A 23,142-nucleotide genomic window follows, 5' to 3' on the forward strand; every position below is an offset into this window, starting at 1 on the left:
AGTATATTAATTTCACTGTCATGGATTGCTGCTTATGAATATTATAAAAGATGATGGAATTAAGCGGCATGTTATCTATTAATAAAAGCACAGCATTAACATTTTCATCATAGCATTCAAATGTGTCCTTTGCAAGGAGCAGTAGTCTCACCTCAACTTCTTTGGATTGCATCAGGAGGTCACATGGGGGTTTCACTGCTTTTGGCCGGCTAGCCAGCCAGTATGCAACAACAGCTGCAAAGGCACCAATGCCTACAAGTGTGGTAGCAGGCAGATTTCGGAAAAACTGGCTGAAGTCATCAAATTCTGGAATCCGCAGGTTTTTTAAGATTTCGTGTGCTTGCATCTTTTCAAAGATTGAAATGGCGACCTCTGCAGAACAGAGAAATGATGATGTTAGGAGCAACTCAAAGTAAAATTAATAGCAGTTCAAGACAAGGAGCTGATCTAGCCTTTACTTTTCCCATGAAATGTTCCCATGATAGTCACAGCTCCAACTCATCATTTCTTGCCTTCAAGGATTGGGAAAGCACAAAGACACACAATATTTGATGGCCCTTACACTTCTTTATAACAGCTGTCCCCAACCCTCGGTCCGGAGACCAGTCCCAGTCTGTGGATCAGTTGGTACCGGGCCACAGCTCCTCCTCCTAGTTGCTGCCTCACGGGCTGCCCTGACACTCTGCCGCCGGCTCACCTTTGGTGGTCTCCGGCGGCCGCCATGGCTGGGGCTCCCCCTTGGTATGGCACTGCGCGGGTGCTGCTGGCACCGCCCCCCAGGGGATGGCGGGAAGTCAGGGGCGCCGGTGGGAAAGCAAGCACAGCAGGGGCTCAGGTGGCAGCATCCCTCAGCAAAAGACTACCCCCCCCGGGACTCAGTAAAATTGTCAAGCGTTGACCAGTCCCCGGTGATAAAAATGTTGGGGACCACTGCTTTACAATATACCCAGACATGGGGTGGGACACTTGTTACTCTCATTCTAGTCATCATGGTAAAAAGTAATAATAGGCCATCTCAAGCTTGCTATGCCTAAGATGCTGCCAGGGCTCTGCTGATGAAAACAGACTCTTACTAACAGAAGGAACTATGAAGCTCATGAAACAGTTGCTTCCTGAAAAAAAAGATTTTCGTTCTTTGCTTAGTCTTTTTCCATTTAAAATATCATTATAGTCTAGCAGCCATCATGTGATGACTTGGCAGCACATACACCATAGAAGTAGATGCTACTTCTATGAAAGAACATTTCATGGCTATTATGAAAGTAAAATAACAGAAAATTAGATTAGAGCTAAAACTTTTAAGCTTGCTTGTACATCCTTGAGGACACTTGAAAGTTCTAGCATCTGATAATACTACTTGTCCATTTGATTCCAATCTAAACCTGTCTGATATAGGATCATAATCCAACCCCCTGCTTAATGCTAGACCAGACTAAAACATCCCTATCAAGTGTTTTCCCAGCTCCTGCTTGTATACTGCCAGTGAGGGCGAGTTTACCACCTCCAGAGGCAGCCGATTCCCCTGCTGAACTATTCTTATGGTAAACAAAAATTTCTCCCTAATACCCAGCAGGTACCTTTCCACCTATAAGATAAACCCATTATTATGAGTTCTATCCACTGCTGCCAACAGGAATAGCTCCCTACACTCCTCCAAATGATAGCCTTTCAAATATTTAAAGAGAGCAATATTGTCCCCCAAACCTTCTGCATTCCAAGTCCTTCAGCCTTTCCTCATAGATTCTAAGCACCTGATCATCTTCATCATCTTCCTCTGCACCCGCTCCATTCTGTCCATACCGTTTTTGAAATGCTTTCAGAACTGTACACAGTAGTCCAGGTGTAGTCTGTCAATGTGGTATAAAACTGGACTATGACATCTTATAATTTGGATGTTGTGGCTCTGTTTATACGCCCCAGACCACATTAGCCTTTTTTTTTTTTGCTGCATCACACTGACTGCACATATTTTTCTTGCAATCCACTTGTACACCAATTTCTTGTTCATACACACTGCTACCTAGAAGTGTATCCACTTATCATTTTTATTACCCAGACACAACACTAAGCACTTATCCTTATTGAACTGAATCTTATTCACATCTGCCCATTTTTCCAGTGTGTCCTGATCTTGAAGAAGAAGAGTTGGTTCTTATATGCCGCTTTTCCCTACCTGAAGGAGGCTCAAAGCGGCTTACAGTTGCCTTCCCATTCCTCTCCCCACAACAGACACCCTGTGGGGTGGGTGAGCCTGAGAGAGCCCTGATATCACTGCTTGGTCAGAACTGCTTTATCAGTGCCGTGGCGAGCCCAAGGTCACCCAGCTTGTTGCATGTGGGGGAGCGCAGAATCGAATCCAGCATGCCAGATTAGAAGTCCACACTCCTAACCATTACACCAAACTGGCTCTTGCTGAATTCTATCTCTGTGTTCTGGTGTATTTGCTATTCCTCTCAAATTGGCATCATCTGCAGATTTAATCAGTAGTCCCTCTACCCCCTCATCCAGATCATTTATAAAAATACTGAAAAATACCAGGTCCAAAATTGAACCCTTTGGCACAATGGATGCCTTTCTCCAATCAAATGAAATGCCATTGACTCTTAAGGTACAGTTCTCCAACTAGTTTCCTATCCACCTAACTATCCTAGAGGCCAGTCCACATTCTTCCAATTGACCCATTAGAACATCATGGTGAACCCTGTAAAAAGCACAATAAAATCAGAGTCCAGTAGCACCTTTAAGATCAAGAAAAATTTATTCAAGGTGTGAGCTTTAGAGTGCAAGCACGCTTCGTCAAACTGTGATCTTCTTACATGACAGGGAATATATAGCAAAAATCAATTCTGTTACATCAGTAGACTGTGTCACAACCAAATACAGCAATGATAATCCTTTGTCAAAACAGCCAATCAATCCCCTAGCATTCAGTGTACTTTAAGTACACTATATCTTCCCTGTCATGTAAGAAGATCAGTCTGACGAAGAGTGCTTGTATTCGAAAGCTCACACCTTGAATAAATCTTTGTTGGTCTTAAAGGTGCTACTGGACTCTGATTTTATTGTGCTACTTCAGACCAACACGGCTACTCATTTGAATCTATCTCTGTAAAAAGCTTTACTGAAATCCAGGTAAAAAGTATCAGTGGCATTCCCATGATTAATAAGTTCATCACTTGATCAAAGAAGGAAAAGAGGTTGGTCCACCAGCACCTGTTGGGCATAATACTGTACTAACTTCCCAGAATCATCGAGTTGTCCTTTAGATGCTAGCAGATTGGCACTTTCAAAATCTGCTCCAGTATCTTCTCTGGGACAGAGATCAGACTGACTAGCTTGTAGTTTCCTGGGTCATATTTTCTGCACTTCTTGAAGACTGGGATAATATTTGCCTTCAGTCTTATGGCACATCTCCCATCCCCCAAGAGATCTTGGAGATGATGGCCAAAGGCTCTGCAAGCTTTCTAGGAAGTTCTTTGAGCACTCTCAGATGCACACCCATCTGACCCGGCAAGGGGATTTGTATCCATCCAATACAATCTGGTGACTCTTGACAACTTCTCTGTCCATGTCAACAAGCAGCCTGTATGCCATGCCTTGTCTAGTACCATCTCTAGATAAGCCTGTTCCCCTTCTTCAGGGAAAATACTGAGGCAAAATTTCTGGCCTCTGTCAGAGTTTATCCATTTTCACCCAAGTCAACAATGGACCTGTCTCCTCTTTTACCTTGAGTTTGTTCCTCATATAGCTGACAAGCTTTTCTAGTTGTAGAAAGCCTTCCTGGCCAACCTCAGCTCGCTCTGAACTTTGGCCTCTCTGATGGCTCACCTACAGTGCGTAGCAACATGCAAATTCTCATCTTTAGAGGCAAGTCCATTCCTTGAACATTTCATTTTTTTCTTCTTAGCTCATCATGGAGCTCTCTATCCATCCACATTAGCTTCTGGGATCCACTACCATGTTTCCATATTGTTGGAACAGTGATGGCTTCAGTTTGCAAGAGTTTTTGTTTTAAGAGAGCTCACCCCGGTTGCTACTTTCTCTTTCAACATCCTTGCCTATGGAATGACTCTCATCGTGATTTTGCATTCATTAAAGGATGTCCTATTAAAATTTAACATACACATCTGGCTATGAACTTCCTTGGCCTCCCACAGCAAAAGGAATTCCAGGAGGACATGGTCACTTCCCCTTAAGGTCCCCATCTCTTCACCCCATCTACTAACTCTTGCTGGCTGGCTAATATTGAGTATGGCTGAGCTTCCTCTTAGTTTCCTCCACCATTTGAAAAAGAAAGTTTTCAACAACAGAAGTCAAGAAGTTGCATGAATGGACTCTTAACAGAGTTTGTCTTCCAGCACATATTCAAAGTCACCCATAACTACAAAGTCATCCATAACTACAATGTCATGTTGCTTGAATACATTGTCAAGCTGCTCAAGGAGGGAAGCATTCACTTCCTGGCCTAGCAGTCTGTAGCAGACTCTAACCACAATATTGTTTGTCTTTCCTTCCCTCATCCTCACCCAGATACTTTCCACTGAGCTGTCACCTTACTTCTCACCTACAGTACCACTCTGCTTCCTTTCTGACACTTTAGGTTTTTCTTGGACTGCTCATATCCACCTACAACCCAACATGTTTCTGTAATGCCTGCTAAATAATATCCCTTTGTATTAGAAGTTCTAGCTCTTACTTCTTACTGTCCAAGCTTTGGGCATTGGTACATAAGTATCTGAAGTCCCACACCTTCAATTCCATGATTAGACTTGGCCTTCCCAAGTGAGCCTCTACTGTTGGTTCTCCTTATTTGAAATCCCCATGTTGGTAATCTCCTTCCCCTTGTTGTGTCAGTTTAATACCCTCCTGACAAAACTCCCCTGGTTCTTGCCAAACACATTCTTCCCTGACCTAGATAGGTAAAGTCCATTGTATGATAGCAGACTGTCTTATAACGAACAGATTTTTAATAATAATAATAATTATTATTATTAATTGGATTTATATCCCGCAACTCCCCGTAGGCTCGGGGCGGGTCACAGCAGTCCTATCCCCATTAAAATACCCATTAAAAGACTTTAAAACAATCCCAATATGGCGGAACTTATTATTCCCACCCCTGCTATCAGAGCAGCAGGGAGGGTGGGGAGGAGATGCTAGGTCTGGGGGGGGGGGGAATGTTGACACTCATTCGCTGACCCCGGCCTCAACCAAAAACCCGGCGGAAGAGCTCAGTCTTGCAGGCCCTGCGGAAAGCTGGTAAATCCTGCAGGGCCCGCAGCTCACCCAGGAGCTCGTTCCACCAGGTAGGGGCCAGGACCGAAAAGGCCCTGGCCCTGGTCGAGGCCAGGCGCGCTTCTCTAGGGCCAGGAAGGATCAGGAGATTCTCCCCCGCTGAGCGTAAAGCCCTGCGGGAGACATAGGGCAGTAGGCGGTCCCTCAGGTATGTGGGTCCCAACCCGCGTATAGCCTTAAAGGTAAAAACCAGAACCTTGAACCTGATCCAGGCAGTAATTGGCAACCAATGCAGCTGCCTCAGCACAGGCTGGATATGGGCCCTCCAAGGTGTACCAGTGAGGACCCGAGCAGCTGCGTTTTGCACTAGCTGGAGTTTCCGGATCAGAGACAAGGGTAGGCCGGCGTAGAGCGAGTTACAGAAATCTATTCTGGAGGTGACTGTCACATGGATCACTGTAGCCAAGTGGTCAGGGGACAGGTAGGGCGCTAGTAGTTGGGCTTGGCGAAGATAGAAAAATGCCTCACCCGCTACTCTCTTGACCTGAGCCTCCATAGTCAGGGAGGTATCAATGGTCACCCCCAAATTCCTGGCCTGGGGCGCGATAGTAAGGAGGGGTTGAGTTTCAGGCGACTCTGCTCGAACCATTCAGTCACTGCTTCCAAACATCTGGCGAATGGTTCCGGGGGGGAGTCTGGGCGGCCATCCATGAGGAGATAGAGCTGGGTGTCATCAGCGTACTGGTGGCAACCCAGCCCAAAGCTCCGTACCAGTTGGGCCAGAGGGCACAGAAAGATGTTGAATAACGTGGGGGGGAGGACTGCGCCCTGCGGTACCCCACAGGGGAGTCCGTAGGGACGCGAGAACTCTTCCCCCACTGCAACCCTCTGGGTCCGGTTCTGGAGAAAGGAGCGTATCCAGCAGAAAGCTGTGCTCCGTATCCCCGTGCTGGTGAGGCGATGGATCAGAAGGTCATGATCCACAATGTCAAAGGCCGCCGATAGATCCAAAAGGACCAACACGGCCGACCCGCCTCTGTCCAGCTGGCGACGGAGATCATCCAAACGGGCGACCAACACCGTCTCCACCCCGTGGCCAGGACGGAAGCCCGACTGATATGGATCGAGTGCCGAAGTTTCCTCCAAGAATGCCGAGAGCTGGTCAGCCGCAGCCCTCTCCACCACCTTGCCCAGGAACGCCAGATGCGATACTGGGCAGTAGTTGGCAGGGTCCTGCGGGTCCAGCATTGATTTTTTTAGGAGAGGGCGAACCACTGCCCCCTTTAGCCGCTCAGGAAACTGCTCCAAACTTAGGGAGGAGTTGATGATATCTCTGAGCTGGCCTCCTATCCCCTGGCCGCCTCCCTTGAGGAGCCAGGAAGGGCAGGGATCAAGGGGGCAAGTGGTCGCCCTGACCGAGCTCAGCAACTTGTCCACTTCGGGAAGAGAGAGCCACCTGAAGCCATCAAACCTCACTACCAAAGGCGCCCAACAGGTCTCCAATTCATTTACTGTATTAATTGTGGCGGGAAGGTCGCGACAGAGTGACAAGACTTTATCCACAAAATGGCTCGCAAATACCTCGCAGCCGAGTGCCAATTGTCTAGTATTTTGGCGCCCCTCAAGGGCGGTGAGTGATCTAACTACCCTGAATAATTGGGCCGGGCGAGAGCTTGCGGACGCGATTTCCGTGGCAAAAAACTCTCGTTTAGCCACTTTCACCGCCATCTCATACACCCTCATAAGCGTGCGATAAGATGTTCTTGTAACCTCGTCACGAGTCTTCCGCCACACTTGCTCCAGTCATCTCACCTCCCTTTTCTTCTCCCGGAGCGCCCCTGTGTACCAGGGGGCCCGTTTGAGTCGAGGGCAGAGAGGACGTTTAGGGGCGATCTCATCTATGGCGGCTGTCAGGCGGGACTGCCAGTCCCCCACCATAGCCGCAAGTGAGTCGCCAGGAGGCATCGGGTCCCGCAGAGCATTCCGGAATCCAATCGGATCCATAAGTCTCCGCGGGCGGGCTAAAATCCGCCCGCCGCCCAACTGGGGAGGGGGTGGTATCCTGAGCCGAGCCCGCAGGGCGTAGTGGTCTGACCACGGCACAGCCAAGGCTGCATCCAGAACCACTTCTATCCCAGCACCAAACATCAGATCAAGTGTGTGGCCGGCGTGATGGGTAGGGCCGGTAACAAGTTGCGAGAGCCCCAGCGTTGCCATGGAAGACACCAGGTCTCCGCCAAGTCCTGAGGACGGCGCGTCCGCATGAACATTGAAGTCACCCAGGATTAAAAGCCTGGGAAACTGCAGCACCAAGGCAGCCGCCGCCTCCAGCCGGCGGGGCAGGGCATCTGGCTGGGCGTTGGGCCGACGATATACCAACCAGATAGCCAAGCTCTCGACCGAGCCCAACTCAATATCGACACACTCCACTCCCCCGATTTCCGGCCCCGGGAGAGCCCTGTAGGCGAAAGCCTCCCGGACCAGGATTGCCACCCCCCTCCCCTTTTGTGGGTCCGAGATTGGTGGAGGACCAAGTAGCCTGGGGGTGCCAGATCTCTCAAGGCCACCAACTCTCTTTCCTTCACCCAGGTCTCAGTCAGGCACGCAAGGTCCACCTTCGACTCCGCGAAGAAGTGCTGCAGAGAGGCAACCTTGTTCTTAATTGACCTTGCGTTGCACAAGACCAATGTCGGACCCTTTTCTCCCCTAGCCTCCACCCTCACATCTCTGGGGATGGGACGGAGGTTAGAAGGGAATCGAGCGCACCCAGAGCGCCGGCCGTGCCTCCACGGGACACCAGAGCTCCCAACCCTTCTCTTGTCCAACCTCGTCCCCCAGCCATAACGCACTTGGCCCATGATCGTTGGGATCCTGGCCCCAGTTTGGGCCCCCCCCAGGGAAAAAAAATGCTCCAGTTTTATTTTCCACCTATAGGCGGAAGAATCTGATAAGTTTTTAGTTTCACATATGGGAATAATCTAGCTTTAAAAACAAAACAGAAGTACAAGTAGGTAATTCACTTCCATCATTCAATTGGATACTCAGCACATAAACCACAGGCTGTATGGGATATGGACCAAATAGCAGCACTACGGTAAACATACACAAATCCACTACACCTAAGATTCACAACATTTTATATTACATGCCACACTGTTTGTGATGAAAGAACAAAAACTTAAATCTTATTACTATGGACTGCTTCAGTTCTCATAAACAGGCTTCATTTTCAAATATATATAACAGACCTGATGGAATAAAAACAAAATAAGAGCATGATCAAAGTAAAGCTCTGAAAACCTGAAGCATCTTTGTTCTCTTTGGTCATGTAGTTCAGTGGTAAAAGCAGAAAGTATGCAGAAGTTCCCACATTCAATCACCTCATCTTCAGTTTAAAAGGACCAGGTAATTCACAAGATCTCTGTCTAAGACCTTGGAGAGCCACTGCCAGTCTGAGTAGGCAATATTGACCCTCATGGATCAATGGCTGGATTCAACATAAAGCAAGTTTATGTGTTATGTGAAGATATGACCAAAACAAGAAACAAAAACAAAGACACTAGCATCTTAGGCCGAGTTTCCATAAGCCCATTTGAGAAGTTTGGCATGTTAACAAAGGTAATAGCCAAATGTCATACTTTTATAGAGTCATTCTGGATTTTATCCAGTGTCATAAAAATGTCAGCATCATACTTCCAAAACTTCCTAAACCTTTCCACCATATCCTCTTCAATGGTCCTCACATCTACCTTTGCATTTCTCCTTTGGTCTTCCTGTGGTGTCTGCAACCTCTCAGCGTTCTGTCCTGCAATGATTCTCACTCTTACTTACTTCCGACCAGTGCCTCCTGATACACAGATCCTCCCCTTCTTTCCCTGACATTAAGATCTGCAACTGCCCCCACCTTGGTTTGCAGACACTATAAGCAAGCCATGCACCCTCTGACAGCTTCAGCTGTGTGTAACTCTTCTACATTCAAAACCCTTCCCCGTTTTGCTGACCAAATAGATGCTTGCAAAGTAACACCATGTTTCCATGGCAGCATCCCTTGCATTCAAAGGCACCCACAGTGATACTTTTGAGAAACACTGATCAGAATTCAGCCTGTAGTCACTCTTTCTAAATATCTATAACCAATGTGACAGTAAGAAAATCATTTGAAAAAAACAATTTGCAAAACATATTCATGCTTTTAATCATCCTAGTTACTCATGTAATTTGGATTTTATTAGTTTAGGCATACTTCAGGACTGGGGAAATACATCTCTGATTTACTGATACCGGGACTCATTTTCTTGTCACTCATCATTCAGCTGAGACAACTTGTGGCTCAAATACAACCAACCAGCCACAAAATTTGGCTTGTCTGAAAACTTCCATTGTAGGTTTACTGAATCTTTGGTGAGTCATCATATTTTTATTATGTATTTGCTTTCTTTACTGAGACTCACTGAGTCTCAAGGCAGATTACACAGTGTAAAACAATGCAGTCCACAGGATGAGACCTCTAATAGGCAAAGTAAAAGGACTAGGGTTATAGCAGTTTGAAACAAATCAAGGTATTAGACATGATATAAGCTAAAGAATGTAGAGAACTGTATTACATAAGCATGATGAAGTCAAAGCAATCAGACTGAAATACAGCAAATACATACTATACTATTGTTCACAGTCTGATTCCTTTCTAAAAACTATTTCAAACATTTTCGTTGTAACACGAATTTCACAAAAATGCTCTCCGAACAATTCTGTTTCACATAGCTTGCAGAAGTGTGGAAACCTTCTTGACCATCTCATGCACTCCATTCCACAGAAAACCCTATGTAGAAGATATTTCTTAAAACAGTTGGGATGGTCATAAACTAGTTGATGCCAAGGCAGCAAAGAAGTAATATTACTTTGCCACTGTCATCCCTGCTTCATAGGTCTTCCAAAATGTTCTATAACTCATATTGTCAGATACAGCACAAGATTTCCACCAGCATCCGTCTATACATCTTCTGGCCCTCTTCAAATTGCCCAGCTCTGTGAGAAACAATGGTGAAGAATTCGCCCCTCCCCCCCAAGGGCAGGACAGGTTGATGAGTGGGAACCATGTGGACTTCTGGTGCAAAGCTCTCACAGTTTTTAACAAGCTTCTTGACACAATTTTCCACAGCAACCTCAATAGAACATTTGTTTTGGGATCCTAACACCCCCCATGCCATCCTCAAATCCAAAAGTCTCCTTTGTGCAAATATATTTTAACTAGCAGGAAAGCCCCTTGTATCCCTGAATACAAGGGGCACTAGGCTACCTCCCTCTGCTCTGGGCAGCCCAGCCGAGGCCGGGAGAGGCCTCGGTGGGCCTTTATGGAGACGGGGGGCCTCCGCAACCACCTGCCAACACGCCTTTCTCGCTGGCCCACAAAGACTACACTCCATTCCGGCGAGAGGCGGCCGCAGCCACGACCCTGCACCACCCCACTGTCACCAGCCACCCCGCGCTCCTGTTGCTGTCCCGCCGCCAGCTGCCGCCCTAAAAAACATGGCGCCTTGTACCTGGGACGGATGGCCACCACAGCCACCCGCCGCCGCCACCCCATCACCGCGGGAGCACCAGCAGTCCACTGTCGCAGCTCCAGGTAAGATGCCTGCCGCCTCCGGCGCCCACTCTCCGTCCCCGCGGTCGCCCCAACGCCCGGATCGCCTCCTCCACTCACCACCCCACTGGAGATGCCCCAAGACGGCCGCCGCCTGCCCAGACAATCCCCGCACCCCTGCCTTTCCCCCTGCTAGCGCCCATTTTATCTCAGAGTAAAATGGGCTTTAAATCTAGTGGTTGGATAACACAAAAAAATAATACAGAATTTCTGTATTTCTGACCTGCCTGGCTGACAATTTCATTTATCAAATGGTAGATGAACCCACAAGAGGTTCAGCCATACTGGACTTAATACTGACCAACAGGCAAGAGTTGGTGGATGAGGTGAAGGAGGTGGGGGACACTAGGGGGAAGTGACCATGTCCTCATAGAATTCCTTTTGAGATGGGGAGCCAAGGAAGCTTGTAGCCAGACGCGGATGTTGGATTTTCGTAGGCCAAACTCAGAGACATGATGAGTGTCATACCATGGACGAGAATGCTGGAAGGGAAGGGAGCATGTGAAGTGTGGGTGCTACTCAAACAAGAGCTATTGCATGCTCAAAAAATGACTATCCCAGAAAGACGAAAACACTGCAGGAACTCTAAGAAGCCTATTTGGATGAACAGAGAACTTCAAGAGGAACTAAGAAAGAAAAGGAAAATGTTCAGGAAATGGAGGGAAGGACAGAGCTCTAAAGAAGAGTACCTACAGGTTACTAGGCACTGTAGATCAATCATCAGAAAGGCCAAAGCTGAGAGTGAGCTAAGATTGGCCAGGGAAGCCCATTGTAACAAGAAAAGATTTTTCAGTTATGTGAGGAGCAAACGTAAAGTAAAGGAGGCATTAGGCCCACTGTTGGGTGTGGATGGACAAACTCTAACGGAAGATGCAGAGAAAGCATCTGTTTTTCCCCACAGGTCAAAGGGTTTAGGCACATCTAGAGATGGCAGTAGCCAAAGGCTAGTGTCTGGGTGGCAGGTTAACATGGATAGAGAGGTTGTCGAGAGGCATTTAGCTGCACTGGATGAGTTCAAATCACCTGGGCCAGATGAAATGCACCCGAGAGTGCTCTAAGAACTTTCCAGAGAACTTGCACAGCCCTTGTCCATCATCTTCGGGACCTCTTTCAGGACTGGAGATGTCCCAGAGGACTGGAAGAGAGCAAACGTTATTCCGATCTTCAAAAAAGGGAGGAAGGATGACCCAGGAAACTACAGACCAGTGAGTCTGACCTCTGTTGTGGGGAAGATAATGGAGCAGATATTAAAGGGAGCGATCTGCAAACATCTGGAGGACAATTTGGTGATCCAAGGAAGTCAGCATGGATTTGTCTCCAACAGGTCCTGTCAGACCAACCTGGTTTCCTTTTTTTGACCAAGTAACAGGTTTGCTGGATCGTGGAAATTCGATTGATGTCGTTTATTTGGATTTTAGTAAAGCTTCTGATGAGGTTCCCCATGATGTTCTGATGGATAAGTTGAAGGACTGCAATCTGGATTTTCAGATAGTTAAGTGGATAGAGAATTGGTTAGAGAACCACACTCAAAGAGCTGTTGTCAATGGTGTTTCATCAGACTGGAGAGAGGTGAGTAGAGGGATACCTCAGGGCTTGGTGCTCGGCCTGGTACTTTTTAACATATTTATTAATGATCTAGATGAGGGGGTGGAGGGACTACTCATCAAGTTTGCAGATGACACCAAATTGGGAGGACTGGCAAATACTCCGGAATATAGAGACAGAGTTCAACGAGATCTGAACACAATGGAAAAATGGGCAAACGAGAACAAGATGCAATTTAATAAAGGTAAGTGTAAAGTTCTACATCTGGGTCAGAAAAATGAAAAGCATGCCTACTGGATGGGGGATACGCTTCTAGGTAACACTGTGTGTGAACGAGACCTTGGGGTACTTGTGTATTGTAAACCAAACATGAGCAGGCAGTGTGATGCAGCGGTAAAAAAGGTAGATGCCATTTTGGGCTGTATCAACAGGGGCATCACATCAAAATCACAAGATGTCATAGTCCCGTTGTATACGGCACTGGGCAGACCACACCTGGAGTACTGTGTGCAGTTCTGGAGGCCTCACTTCAAGAAGGACGTAGATAAAATTGGAAAGGTACAGAGGAGAGCGACGAAGATGATCTGGGGCCAAGGGACCAAGCCCTATGAAGATAGGTTGAGGGACTTGGGAATGTTCAGCCTGGAGAAAAGGAAGTTGAGAGAGGACATGATAGCGCTCTTTAAGTATTTGAAAGGTTGTCACTTGGAGGAGGGCAGGATGCTGTTTCTGTTGGCTGCAGAGGAGAGGACACGCAGTAATGGGTTTAAACTACAAGTACAACGATATAGGCTAGATATCAGGAAAAAAATTTCACAGTCAGAGTAGTTCAGCAGTGGAATAGGCTGCCTAAGGAGGTCGTGAGCTCCCCCCCCCCCCCACTGGCAGTCTTCAAGCAAAGGTTGGATACACACTTTTCTTGGATGGTTAGGGCTGATCCTGCGTTGAGCAGGGGGTTGGACTAGATGACCTGTATGGATTCTATGATTCTATGAATGTATCATCAGCAGTCACTATATCTGCATCAAAACAGCTAGTTCTGCATGGCATCTCTCTGCAGAGCAAGAACAGAGAGGCCCATTGGGGAGGATAATCTTTACAGCCTAATAGAATCCCTGCCTTTGGTCAAAGGACAGCTAGCTCATCTTTAACCGCCCCTGCGGTATTAAACAAAATAGTAAGGCCACCTGGGGAGGAGTTAGGGTGGGCCCTATCCAGGATAAAAACTGAGAGGGCCCAATCAGTGTCCATCTGAGTGTCCATCCAGGGCCAAGCAGCCAATGGGGAGGCGCGCAAAGTGCCTTCCTATTGGCGCCTCACCAGGACAGACCAAAATTCCATTCACTCAGCCCAGTCTGGCTGCCAGTCTGCTCCTAACCACCGGAGGGAGAGGAGGTCAGCAGGGCTGCCAAGGGGGATGAGAACAGAGGCTTGGACAGGCTGCGCCAGCCCTTTTCACCCCAAGGCTGTCCTAACTGTCATGTCCAACTGTAAATTGGCCTCAGAACCCTGACAGAGCTGGCAGGAGGCTGCAGAGTGCTCCCCCTCCCCCCCTTCAGGCCTGCTGGGAAGGAGCCTCTGACAGGCCCTGACTGAGGGGAGGGAGGCCTTTCCAAGAGCAACGTAGGGGAGCCTGAGGGCCTTCCTTTTGAGGGGGGGGGCTTTCCCCTTCTGCCAAACAGTTGCCTGACAGGGAGGCCACAGAAAAGCCCCTTCTCACTTAAAATACTGCTCTGGCTGGAGGTTAGACACAGCCAAGCCATGTGTCTTTCTTCTTTGCAACTCTCTGCAGATTTGTGGCCACTGCACAGAGTTATTCTGCAGAGGAAACTGGCTCTTTTGTCTCCTGTTTCATCTGCACAACAACCCTGTGCAGTAGGCCTCAAGTCTTTAAATTCAACAACAACCTGTGTGGGAAGCCTTAAATGTTTCTTCTCTACCACAATCCTGTCCAAAGTAGCCCTTTCTGCCTGGGGAGCTGATCTTTATACTCTGCAAGTGAGCTGTAATTCCAGGAGCTCTCCAGGCCACACCTGTAGGTTGGCTACCCCATGGGTTAAAAATATTCCTGGAGGTTTGGAGGTGGGACTTCAAAATCATACAATGCCTCAGAGTCCAGCCTTCAAATCAGCCATTTTTGCCTCCAGTTGGTAGGGAGTGGTGCAGGTGTGTCCCTCCTGGGCTATGGGCTATGGCCAGCCCTTATCAGCAACTGTTTGTATTCTGGGGTGCAGACAGGCAGACCAGCATCAGTCCTGTGAGTCTGGAAAGTGCAGGAAGATCTAAATATTTACAGCCTGAAACTGTAAATAGAGAACAAGTAAATGTCTGGAGACACATATTGGCCTGGCAAATAACCTTGGCCTGGGAAATAAAAAAAAAAAACAGTATAAAAAACCTTATTAAGGTCAAGACTGCTGTGCACAGAGAGTCTTCCTCTTAGGGTTGCCAGCTTCCCTGTGAGGCTCGCTACCCCACCTCCCTCATGTGGAGTCTGCTATCATGAGAGATAGGGAAGATGATTGGAAAATGCTTTGAGACACCTGAGCCCTGCTGGGTCACTGCAGCCCATTCCCAATTCTCTCAGATCTCTCACAACCCCACATACCTCACAGGTTGACTATTGTGGAGAGATGAATGGAAAAGGTGTTTGTAAACCGCTTTGAGACTCCTTTGGGTAGTAAGCAATAGGGTACAAAAATCTGTTCTTCTAAGGAGCAACCATGAAAGAAGCATGTGGGCACATAACATTTTACCGACAGTGAAAACATGGGAGACAGAAGGAACAGGGTGGACACCTGTGTACTGTGACTACCCCATGTGTATTAGAGCAAAGGGGCATTTTGGTGAATGTGGCCTCATTCACACAAGAAGGGAAATGACGCAGAACTGGGGGGAATTGGTTGCCATGTAATCTTCCCCTAAGAAGAGTCTCCAGTCTGATTTTCCCTTCACATATCTGAGGACATGGCTCTGGAAAGCTCATCTGTAACCACTATGCCAAAATTCCCGAAGGTCAGTCTTCTCCCACACTCAACGAACATTCCAAACCACGGGTTCTTGACACCCATATCTCCACACCCATACCCTCATTTGCCACCATGCCACCACAACCTCCCACACAACACACACATTCAACCCCATGCCCTTACAGACTGGACAACTCCTCCCCTTCCTCTTCCCACTGCTAAGCGCTAGCGCCCGTTGTATTCTTGGAGACAATGGGCTTTGCCCCTAGTACATACATAAGACTTTATTGTTTCCAGCCATAGGCCATTACAATGCAATCAATATCATATTAGTTGATATAAAAACAGTAAAAGAATTAGAACATGCGGTAGTCCATAGATAATAAAAGACAATAAGAATTCAGGTTTCTAGCTCTATGTTTGGCATAAGTTTGGCTCGAATTTTCCTTGTGGCTAATGCAAATAGTGAAACATAACTAATTAGGGGGTTGGTATCTGATAATAAAAAGACTATTTTGTCCAAATTCATAGGGAAGTTCTGGCCACTCAAATATCTCTCAATATATTTGGTTCTTGGCTCCAAGTATAGTGGGCAATCCAAAACATAATGATAAAGGTCTTCAACAGCAGGTTCTCCACAAATACATAGGCGAAGGGCAAAAGGTACACCAGAAATACGGCCTGAGAGTAGGGCTGATGGCATAACTTGAAAGCGTAAATGAGCAAATGCCATTCGAAGTTTTTGTACAGAAATGGTTACTAAATAGTCTGATCTGAGATGGACTGTTTTGAATAGTTTAAACAAAAGAGAAAAATTAGATTTTGTTATTGTTTGTCTATCCAGTATGGCATCAGTATTAAAGATCCAGTCTCTCAGATTAGACCCATCAACTTGTGCTCTTAATAAATCATCTGGGATGGAATACCGTGATTGTATTTTATCATAACTGGCAAGTCAGAAAGGATCAGTATTCAAGGTTAGTTCAAAACATTGCTTGAATATTGAATTGGTAGTGTTTTTCCTATGTTTTGCCCAAAATTTTAACAAAGCTAAGTGGACTCGAGACCTGATCGATGGAAGCCCTAACTCTGCACGTATATGTGCGGCAGAAGTTCCTTTAGGTAAGACCAAAATACGTCTAAGGAAGTGATTCTGAATCACTTCCAAACTAGAAATCAGATGATCCCTCCAACCCCAGACTTCGATACCATAAAGGAGATGGGGTAAGGCCTTGGCTACAAATAGTTTTATTGCTGAATCAATAAGAAATCCTCCCTTAGATGCATAGAATCTTAGTATGGCCCCAATTATTTTAAGAGTGGAGGCCTTAATCAAGGCTAAATGGTTGTTCCAACTCAGTGTCTCAGTGAAGGTCACTCCCAGGTATTTGAATGAGCTGCTTTGTTCAATGGGAATATTATGGATGTTCCATTTAAATCTCTTTGGCCTTCTCCTAAAGACCATGACTTTGGTCTTGTTGTAATTTATATTAAGAGCCTCCTCATTACAGTAATCTCCTAGTTTGACCAACAACCTCTTTAATCCAATGCAGGTGCGTAAAATTAAAACCATATAATCCACATATAATAAGATTGATACTTTTTGCTGCCGAAAGGAGGGAGGAGTAAACTCTGGTCCAGTTAACCTCAAAACAATATCATTCAAATAAAGATTAAACAGCATGGGGGCCAGGACACAACTGTGTTTAACTCCTCTCTGAATTGGAATTGGGTCAGTCACTGAGCCAGAAATACCAACTCTGACTTTTGCATGTATGTCCGTGTGTAGTGCTTGTAGGAGGAATAACAGGCGTTTATCAATGTTTGTTTTGGCTAGCTTTTCCCAAAGGCGGGCTCTATTGATCGTATCAAATGCTGTGGCCAAGTCCACAAAAGCTACAAAAAGGGCTTTGGTGGGGCCATTAATGCTTAAAGTGGCAAGTTGAAAAAGACTCTGACAGTGTTCAATAGTGCTTTGTCCTTTTCTAAACCCTGCCTGATTGGGGTGAATAACAGTTAGATGATTCCCAATCCTCTAATTTATGCAACAGATGTTTACTATAGAGTTTAGCAGTTATATTCAGCAAGCTTAAGGTAAAGGTAAAGGTATCCCCTGTGCAAGCACCGAGTCATGTCTGACCCTTGGGGTGACGCCCTCTAGCGTTTTCATGGCAGACTCAATACGGGGTGGTTTGCCAGTGCCTTCCCCAGTCATTACCGTTTACCCCCCAGCAAGCTGGGTACTCATTTTACCGACCTCGGAAGGATCGAAGGCTGAGTCAACCTTGAGCCGGCTGCTGGGATCGAACTCCCAGCCTCATGGGCAAAGCTTTCAGACGGCTGCCTTACCACTTTGCGCCACAAGAGGCTCCTTCAGCAAGCTTACAGGGCGATAGTTCTTTGGGTCTGTTTTGTCCCCCGTCTTGTGAATAGGAACCACAACGCTCATTTTCCAATTGGGTGGAACAATGAGTAAATATATTGGCTAATACTGGAGCCCACCAGTCTGGAAAGGATTTATATAAGTCTGGGGGAATCATGTCCTCCTCTGGAGATTTTCCTCCTGTTAATAATAGAATAAGTTTTTTGATTTCCGATTCAGTTACTTGGGGCCAAGCTGGTAAAATTTGGGGGATTTGTGCTTGAGGGCCATCATTCAAGGAATTGGAATGAGAACTACTAAAGATGTTTCTAAAATATACATACCGATCCTTACCAGAAATTTGGGCATCTAATTGTAAATGAGGCCTACCAAAACCAGAAGAAATGAGTTGCCAAAAGTGTGTCTCATTTTTCTCTGTAACAGTCTTACTTAATTCTTGCCATAATTGTTTTGAATGATCCAGTTTCTTTTGCTTAAGAAGATTTTTGTATTTACATCTGCTTGTGGCCTCCTTGGCTCCTACTGACTCACCACCAGCACACCTCCCTCCCATGGGGGCACCTTGCCTGAAATGGCCTGTAATGGCTGCTGCCCAGACATCCATGGGGAGGAGAGGAGAGGTAAGTGCAGGGTTGCAGGCAAGCCCCGCCAAGGGAGCTGCACCACCCCAGCTCTGTGTTCCCCCGCCACTGCGGATGTGCCTCATCCCCAAGAGGGGACTGGGAGGAGTCACCACGGGTGGACACTGCCCTCTAAGCCCTGTCCAGTTCAGCTTGAGTTTGGCAGAAAGGGGAGTCAGCTGAACTCACAGGAATGTGCCCAGCAGCCGTGCTGCAAGGCACATTGAAATGGCGGCCATGGCAGAGTCTAGAGCAGTGCCTGCTCTCAACCACCACCACATGAACCAAGCCGAGGGCAGCTGGCGGATCAGGCCCACCACGTATTACCACCCGCTGGCCCCCCTCCGGCTTGCTGGCCTTCTGTGCTACAACAAGCCTCCTGGGCCTGGGTGCCTGGGCACCACGAGACTCATCCTGGCTCCTGGGATCTGCTTCCTCCACACTTTCCCCAGGGACAGCTTGTAAGGAGGGTAGGCTATTGCAGAGCTGGGGGTTGCGCAAGCATCAATCCCAGGGCACCTCTTTCCCCCTCCAAAAAAGGCCTAACACAGCCTCTCCAGGTCTTGGTGGGCTTACTGGCAGGGGACTCCCTCCCTCTCCTCTGGCAGTCCCACCAACCCTCTCCCAGAGGAGGTCCGGGGCAGAATGGCAGCGATAGCTCCAGAGTGCCCTTGGCCAGGGTTCTTGGGGGAGGGTGCGAACAGTCCACGGGCCAATCAGGACTCTTGACTGGCCTGTGCACCAGAAGCAGAAGCCAGACACTCTCCCCCCAGGAGGCATCAGCTCAAATATTAAAGGTAGCTAAGTTTTAAAGATATGCATGAAGACAGATGTTCAGTGTTCATCAGCTTAACAAGGCAGTTGGATACTCTATGTTTAATAAGACATGTCTTCCATAACACTGAAAATAATGAAATGATAATAAATAATAAAAAACATAATAAAACAAATCAACTACCGATTAATATCACAGAGTATCTTTAAACCTCCCCCCGCTCCGGAGGAGCGGGAGGAATAAAGGAGTAAGGGCTGGTGGGGAGGAGTTAGAGCGGGCACTGTCCGGGATAAAAACTCGGAGGGCCCAATCAGGAGCCGCTTCGCGGCTCCTGATTGGGCCCTCCGAGTGTCACTCGAGGGCCAAGCTGCCATTGGCTGGTTGGCCCAGCCTTGCTTGGGCCGGCCGGGGCTTGCCGCTCAGAGGAAGAAGCCATCCCCAGCGGTAAGTCCTCCGGCCGGCTTCCCCTCGACCAAGGAGCCTTCTGCCGGGCCCTGGGGCAGGCTCGCCTGCCCTTTGACACACCAGAAGGCCACAAAGCCCACTCCCGAAGTCCCGAGCCTTCTGCCAGGCCCGAGCCTGCTCCTAGGCCTGGCAGTAGGCCATGGAGCCTACCGCCCCCGTCCCGAGCCTTCTGCCAGGCCTTGGAGCAGCCAAGACTGCCCCTGGGCCCGGCAAAAGGTGCAAAGCCCACCTACCTTACTCTGTTCCTCCCTTCCTCCCAGAATTCCCTTTGTTTTTCCCTTTCTCCCTTCCTCCCTCTCTTCCATCTGCGTCTTTCTGGCTACCTGTTTCTCTCCCTCTTCTTATGTCTCTGTCTTCCTCCCATTCTTTCTGTCTCTCTCCTTTTCCTCCTTCCTTCGCCCCATCCCTCCACCCACCCATCATGCTAGGGCCTGCTGTATTTTGCCCACATCGGGCTTAATATCTAGTTTAAAATATACTTGCTAGAGCAGTTTCAGTAATATTTCTGAGGCAATTTTTAAAATTTGATCTCAGAGCTAGAAAGACACCAATGCATAAACTATAATCATAACAAACCTGACAAAAAGGTATCTGACTGATACCTTTTAAACCTCCAGCAATGAAGAATCCATTACCTCATGAGGGAGACTGTTTCAGTACTGAACATCAGGAAAGTCTTCCTTAAATTTAGACAAAATCTCTTTTGCTGTCATTTATATCCATTGCTGTCATTTATATCTACTGGGGATGAGCAGATGGCTAGTATGAATAGCACCAGAATGAATGAAGCAACCGGGCCAAAGCTGAAAGGACGCTCAGTTGTGGAAGTAACTGGTGGCGAAAAGACAGTCCGATGCTGTAAATACTTTTATTCCATAGGAACCTGGAACGTCAGATCCATGAATCAAGGCAAGCTGGACGTGGTCAAACAATAGATGACAACATTGACATTTTAGGAATCAGTGAACTAAAATGGACAGGAATGGGTGAATTTAATTCAGATGACCATCAGGTATACTACTGTGGGCAAGAATCTCTCAGAAGAAATGGAGTAGCCTTCATAATCAATAAATGAATGGGAAAAGCAGTACTGGGATACAATCCCCAAAATGACAGAATGCTCTCAGTTTGAATCCAAGGCAAAACATTCAACAACACAGTAATCCAGGTCTATGCCCCAACCACTGATGCTGAAGAGGTTAAAGTTTACTGCCTGCATGAGTATGGGGAGTTGATTCTCCAGGTGCTTCTGTTGATGCACCAGTTGCAGCCATTCATTCACCAGGTGCTGTTTCAGAAGATGGAGAAGGTAATATTAGAGACCCAATCAACAAGAAAGCAGAAACTGCCCTATGAAGGGCACACAAAGCGATGGCCATGACGGTAAGAGCTGTAACTATTACATCCATTTTGAACAGAGCAGCCATAGTATAGGCCAGAAAGCCGAGCCAGCTTATACCCCCAGAGAGCACCAGAATTCTGGAAGAGGTGAATAGATTATTAAAAACTGCAGCCTTCACAGCTGATGCCACCCTAGATAGTATCATCTTTAATTCTAGGGCCATGGCTTCTACCGCAGCAGCCAGGCAACTTTTGTGGCTCAGAGCTTGGACCACAGACATATCTGGGACTCTCAGCCTGGCAAGAGGCTACAAATTCCTCTCTAATGGCCTTACGAAAAAAGGATAACAGTTCAGTATTGAGGGGGAGCTGGTCCCCAGGACTCACGTGATCCTTAGGCTGGAGTTCCTTCATGCCCATACAAGCCGTAGCAATGCTTGACTGATGCCCAGTGTTGGGCTCTGAGGGCTTACTGGAAACTTCTGCTGCTGCTAGACTGGAAGTTTGGCCGCCAGGCTGTTCCAGCCGTTTCTTTGAAGCCCTATAGGTGGAGGAGCCAGAGGCGGATTTTTTCTGGGCAGATTTTTTAAGGGCTTTCTTTGCCTCAGTTGGAGCGCCCCCCGGGGGCGGGGGGTAATACTCACCGGGCCCGTTGGCTACTTTTCCGAAGGAGCTAGAGGAGCCTCGAGCTCATGTGGAGACAAGATCTCCTCCTGGTCCTCATGGGAGGCCATTAGAGCTATGTGGGAGTAGCTGGGCTTGTAATTGTCAAGAAAAAAATCGCTCCAAAATGGCTGCCATGGCTTCATGCACACGCCAAAAACACTCCCACTGTTTAGGGTTCTTTCCTGACTCCTTAGCTGCTGTAAGGCATCAATCCGCCCCAAAAACAACTTTTCTTTTTCCAAATGCGAGGGGGAAGGGTAGGGAAGGAAAAAAGGTGAAAGGTGAGTAAAATATTAGGTTTGTTAAACGGAGCTCACAAGCTACGCTGTCTCCCTATCCGAGGCAGGGGAAAGACTGGGGAAAAGAGCAATGCGCAGGACAGGAAAAGGAGGAGGGACTTTGAACTCCCTGAGCAGCCGATGGGAAAACCCAGCTCTGCTGATGTCCTCTGATCCAGGGGGCCATGGGGCCTCTACAGGGGCCATGGATTTGGAAAAGGTCAGTTTACATTCCAATCCCAAAGAAGGGCAATGCCAAAGAATGTTCAAACTACTGCACCATTGCACTCATTTCTCATGCTAGCTCAAAATCCTACAAGCTAGGCTCCAGCAATATGTGGACTGAGAACTTCCAGAAGTACAGGCAGGATTTCGAAGAGGCAGAGGAACTAGAGATCAAATTGCCAACATACGCTGAATCATGGAGAAAGCTAGGGAGTTCCAGAAAAACATCTAGTTCTGCTTCATTGAGTATGTTAAAGCCTTTGATTGTGTGGAGCACAACACATTGTGGCAAATTCTTAATGAGATGGGAATACCAAAGCATCTTATTTGTTGCTTGAGAAAACTATATGCAGGTCAAGAAGCAACAGTGAGAACTGGGCATGGAATCACTAATGGGTTCAAAATTAAGAAAGGAGTGTCGCCTTGCCTATTTAACTTGTATGCAGAGCACATCATGAGAAAAGTGGGGTTAGATGAGTCACAAGGGATTAAGACTGCAGGGAGAAATATCAACAACCTCAGATACGCAGATGATACCACTCTAAAGGAGCCTCTTGATGCGGGTGAAGGAGGAGAGTGCAAAAGTTGGGTTGAAACTCAACATCAAGAAAACGAAGATCATGGCATGTGGCCCTCTCAATTCCTGGCAAATAGATGAGGAAGAAATGGAGGTAGTGACAGATTTTATTTTCTTGGGCTCCAAGATCGTTGCAGACTGCAGCAAAGAAATTAGAAAATGCTTGCTCCTGGGGAGGAAAGCTATGGCAAATCTAGACAGCATCCTAAAAAGCAGAGACATCACCCATTGCCAAAAAAGGGTGTCTAGTCAAGACTATGGTATTCCCAGTTGCAATGTACGGCTGTGAAAGTTGGACCATAAGGAAGGCCAAGTGTCAAAGAATTGAGGCTTTTGAACTCTGGTGCTGGAGAAGACTCTTGCGAGTCCCTTGGACTGCAAGGCGAACAAACTTGTCAGTCCAAGAGGAGATCAGCCCTGAC

General features: G+C 47.3%; 1 protein-coding gene across 9 annotated transcripts in view; it reads right to left on the reverse strand.

The window, feature by feature from the left end:
• ACSL6 (acyl-CoA synthetase long chain family member 6) overlaps nucleotides 1–23,142 on the reverse strand; it is a 131,696-nt gene that overhangs the window by 65,419 nt on the left and 43,135 nt on the right. For 7 of the 9 annotated variants that reach the window (XM_077326879.1, XM_077326880.1, XM_077326882.1 and 4 more), the window contains one exon: nucleotides 152–372. In XM_077326879.1, the coding sequence (XP_077182994.1) occupies nucleotides 152–372 (221 nt within the window). Of the gene's footprint in view, nucleotides 1–151; nucleotides 373–8,984; nucleotides 9,087–23,142 lie in introns of those variants that run through there. The other 2 variants (XM_077326888.1, XM_077326884.1) reach the window with 2 other exon arrangements.

This window comes from Paroedura picta, chromosome 3 (genome assembly GCF_049243985.1).
Source record: "Paroedura picta isolate Pp20150507F chromosome 3, Ppicta_v3.0, whole genome shotgun sequence".
NCBI classification, from domain to species: domain Eukaryota; kingdom Metazoa; phylum Chordata; class Lepidosauria; order Squamata; family Gekkonidae; genus Paroedura; species Paroedura picta.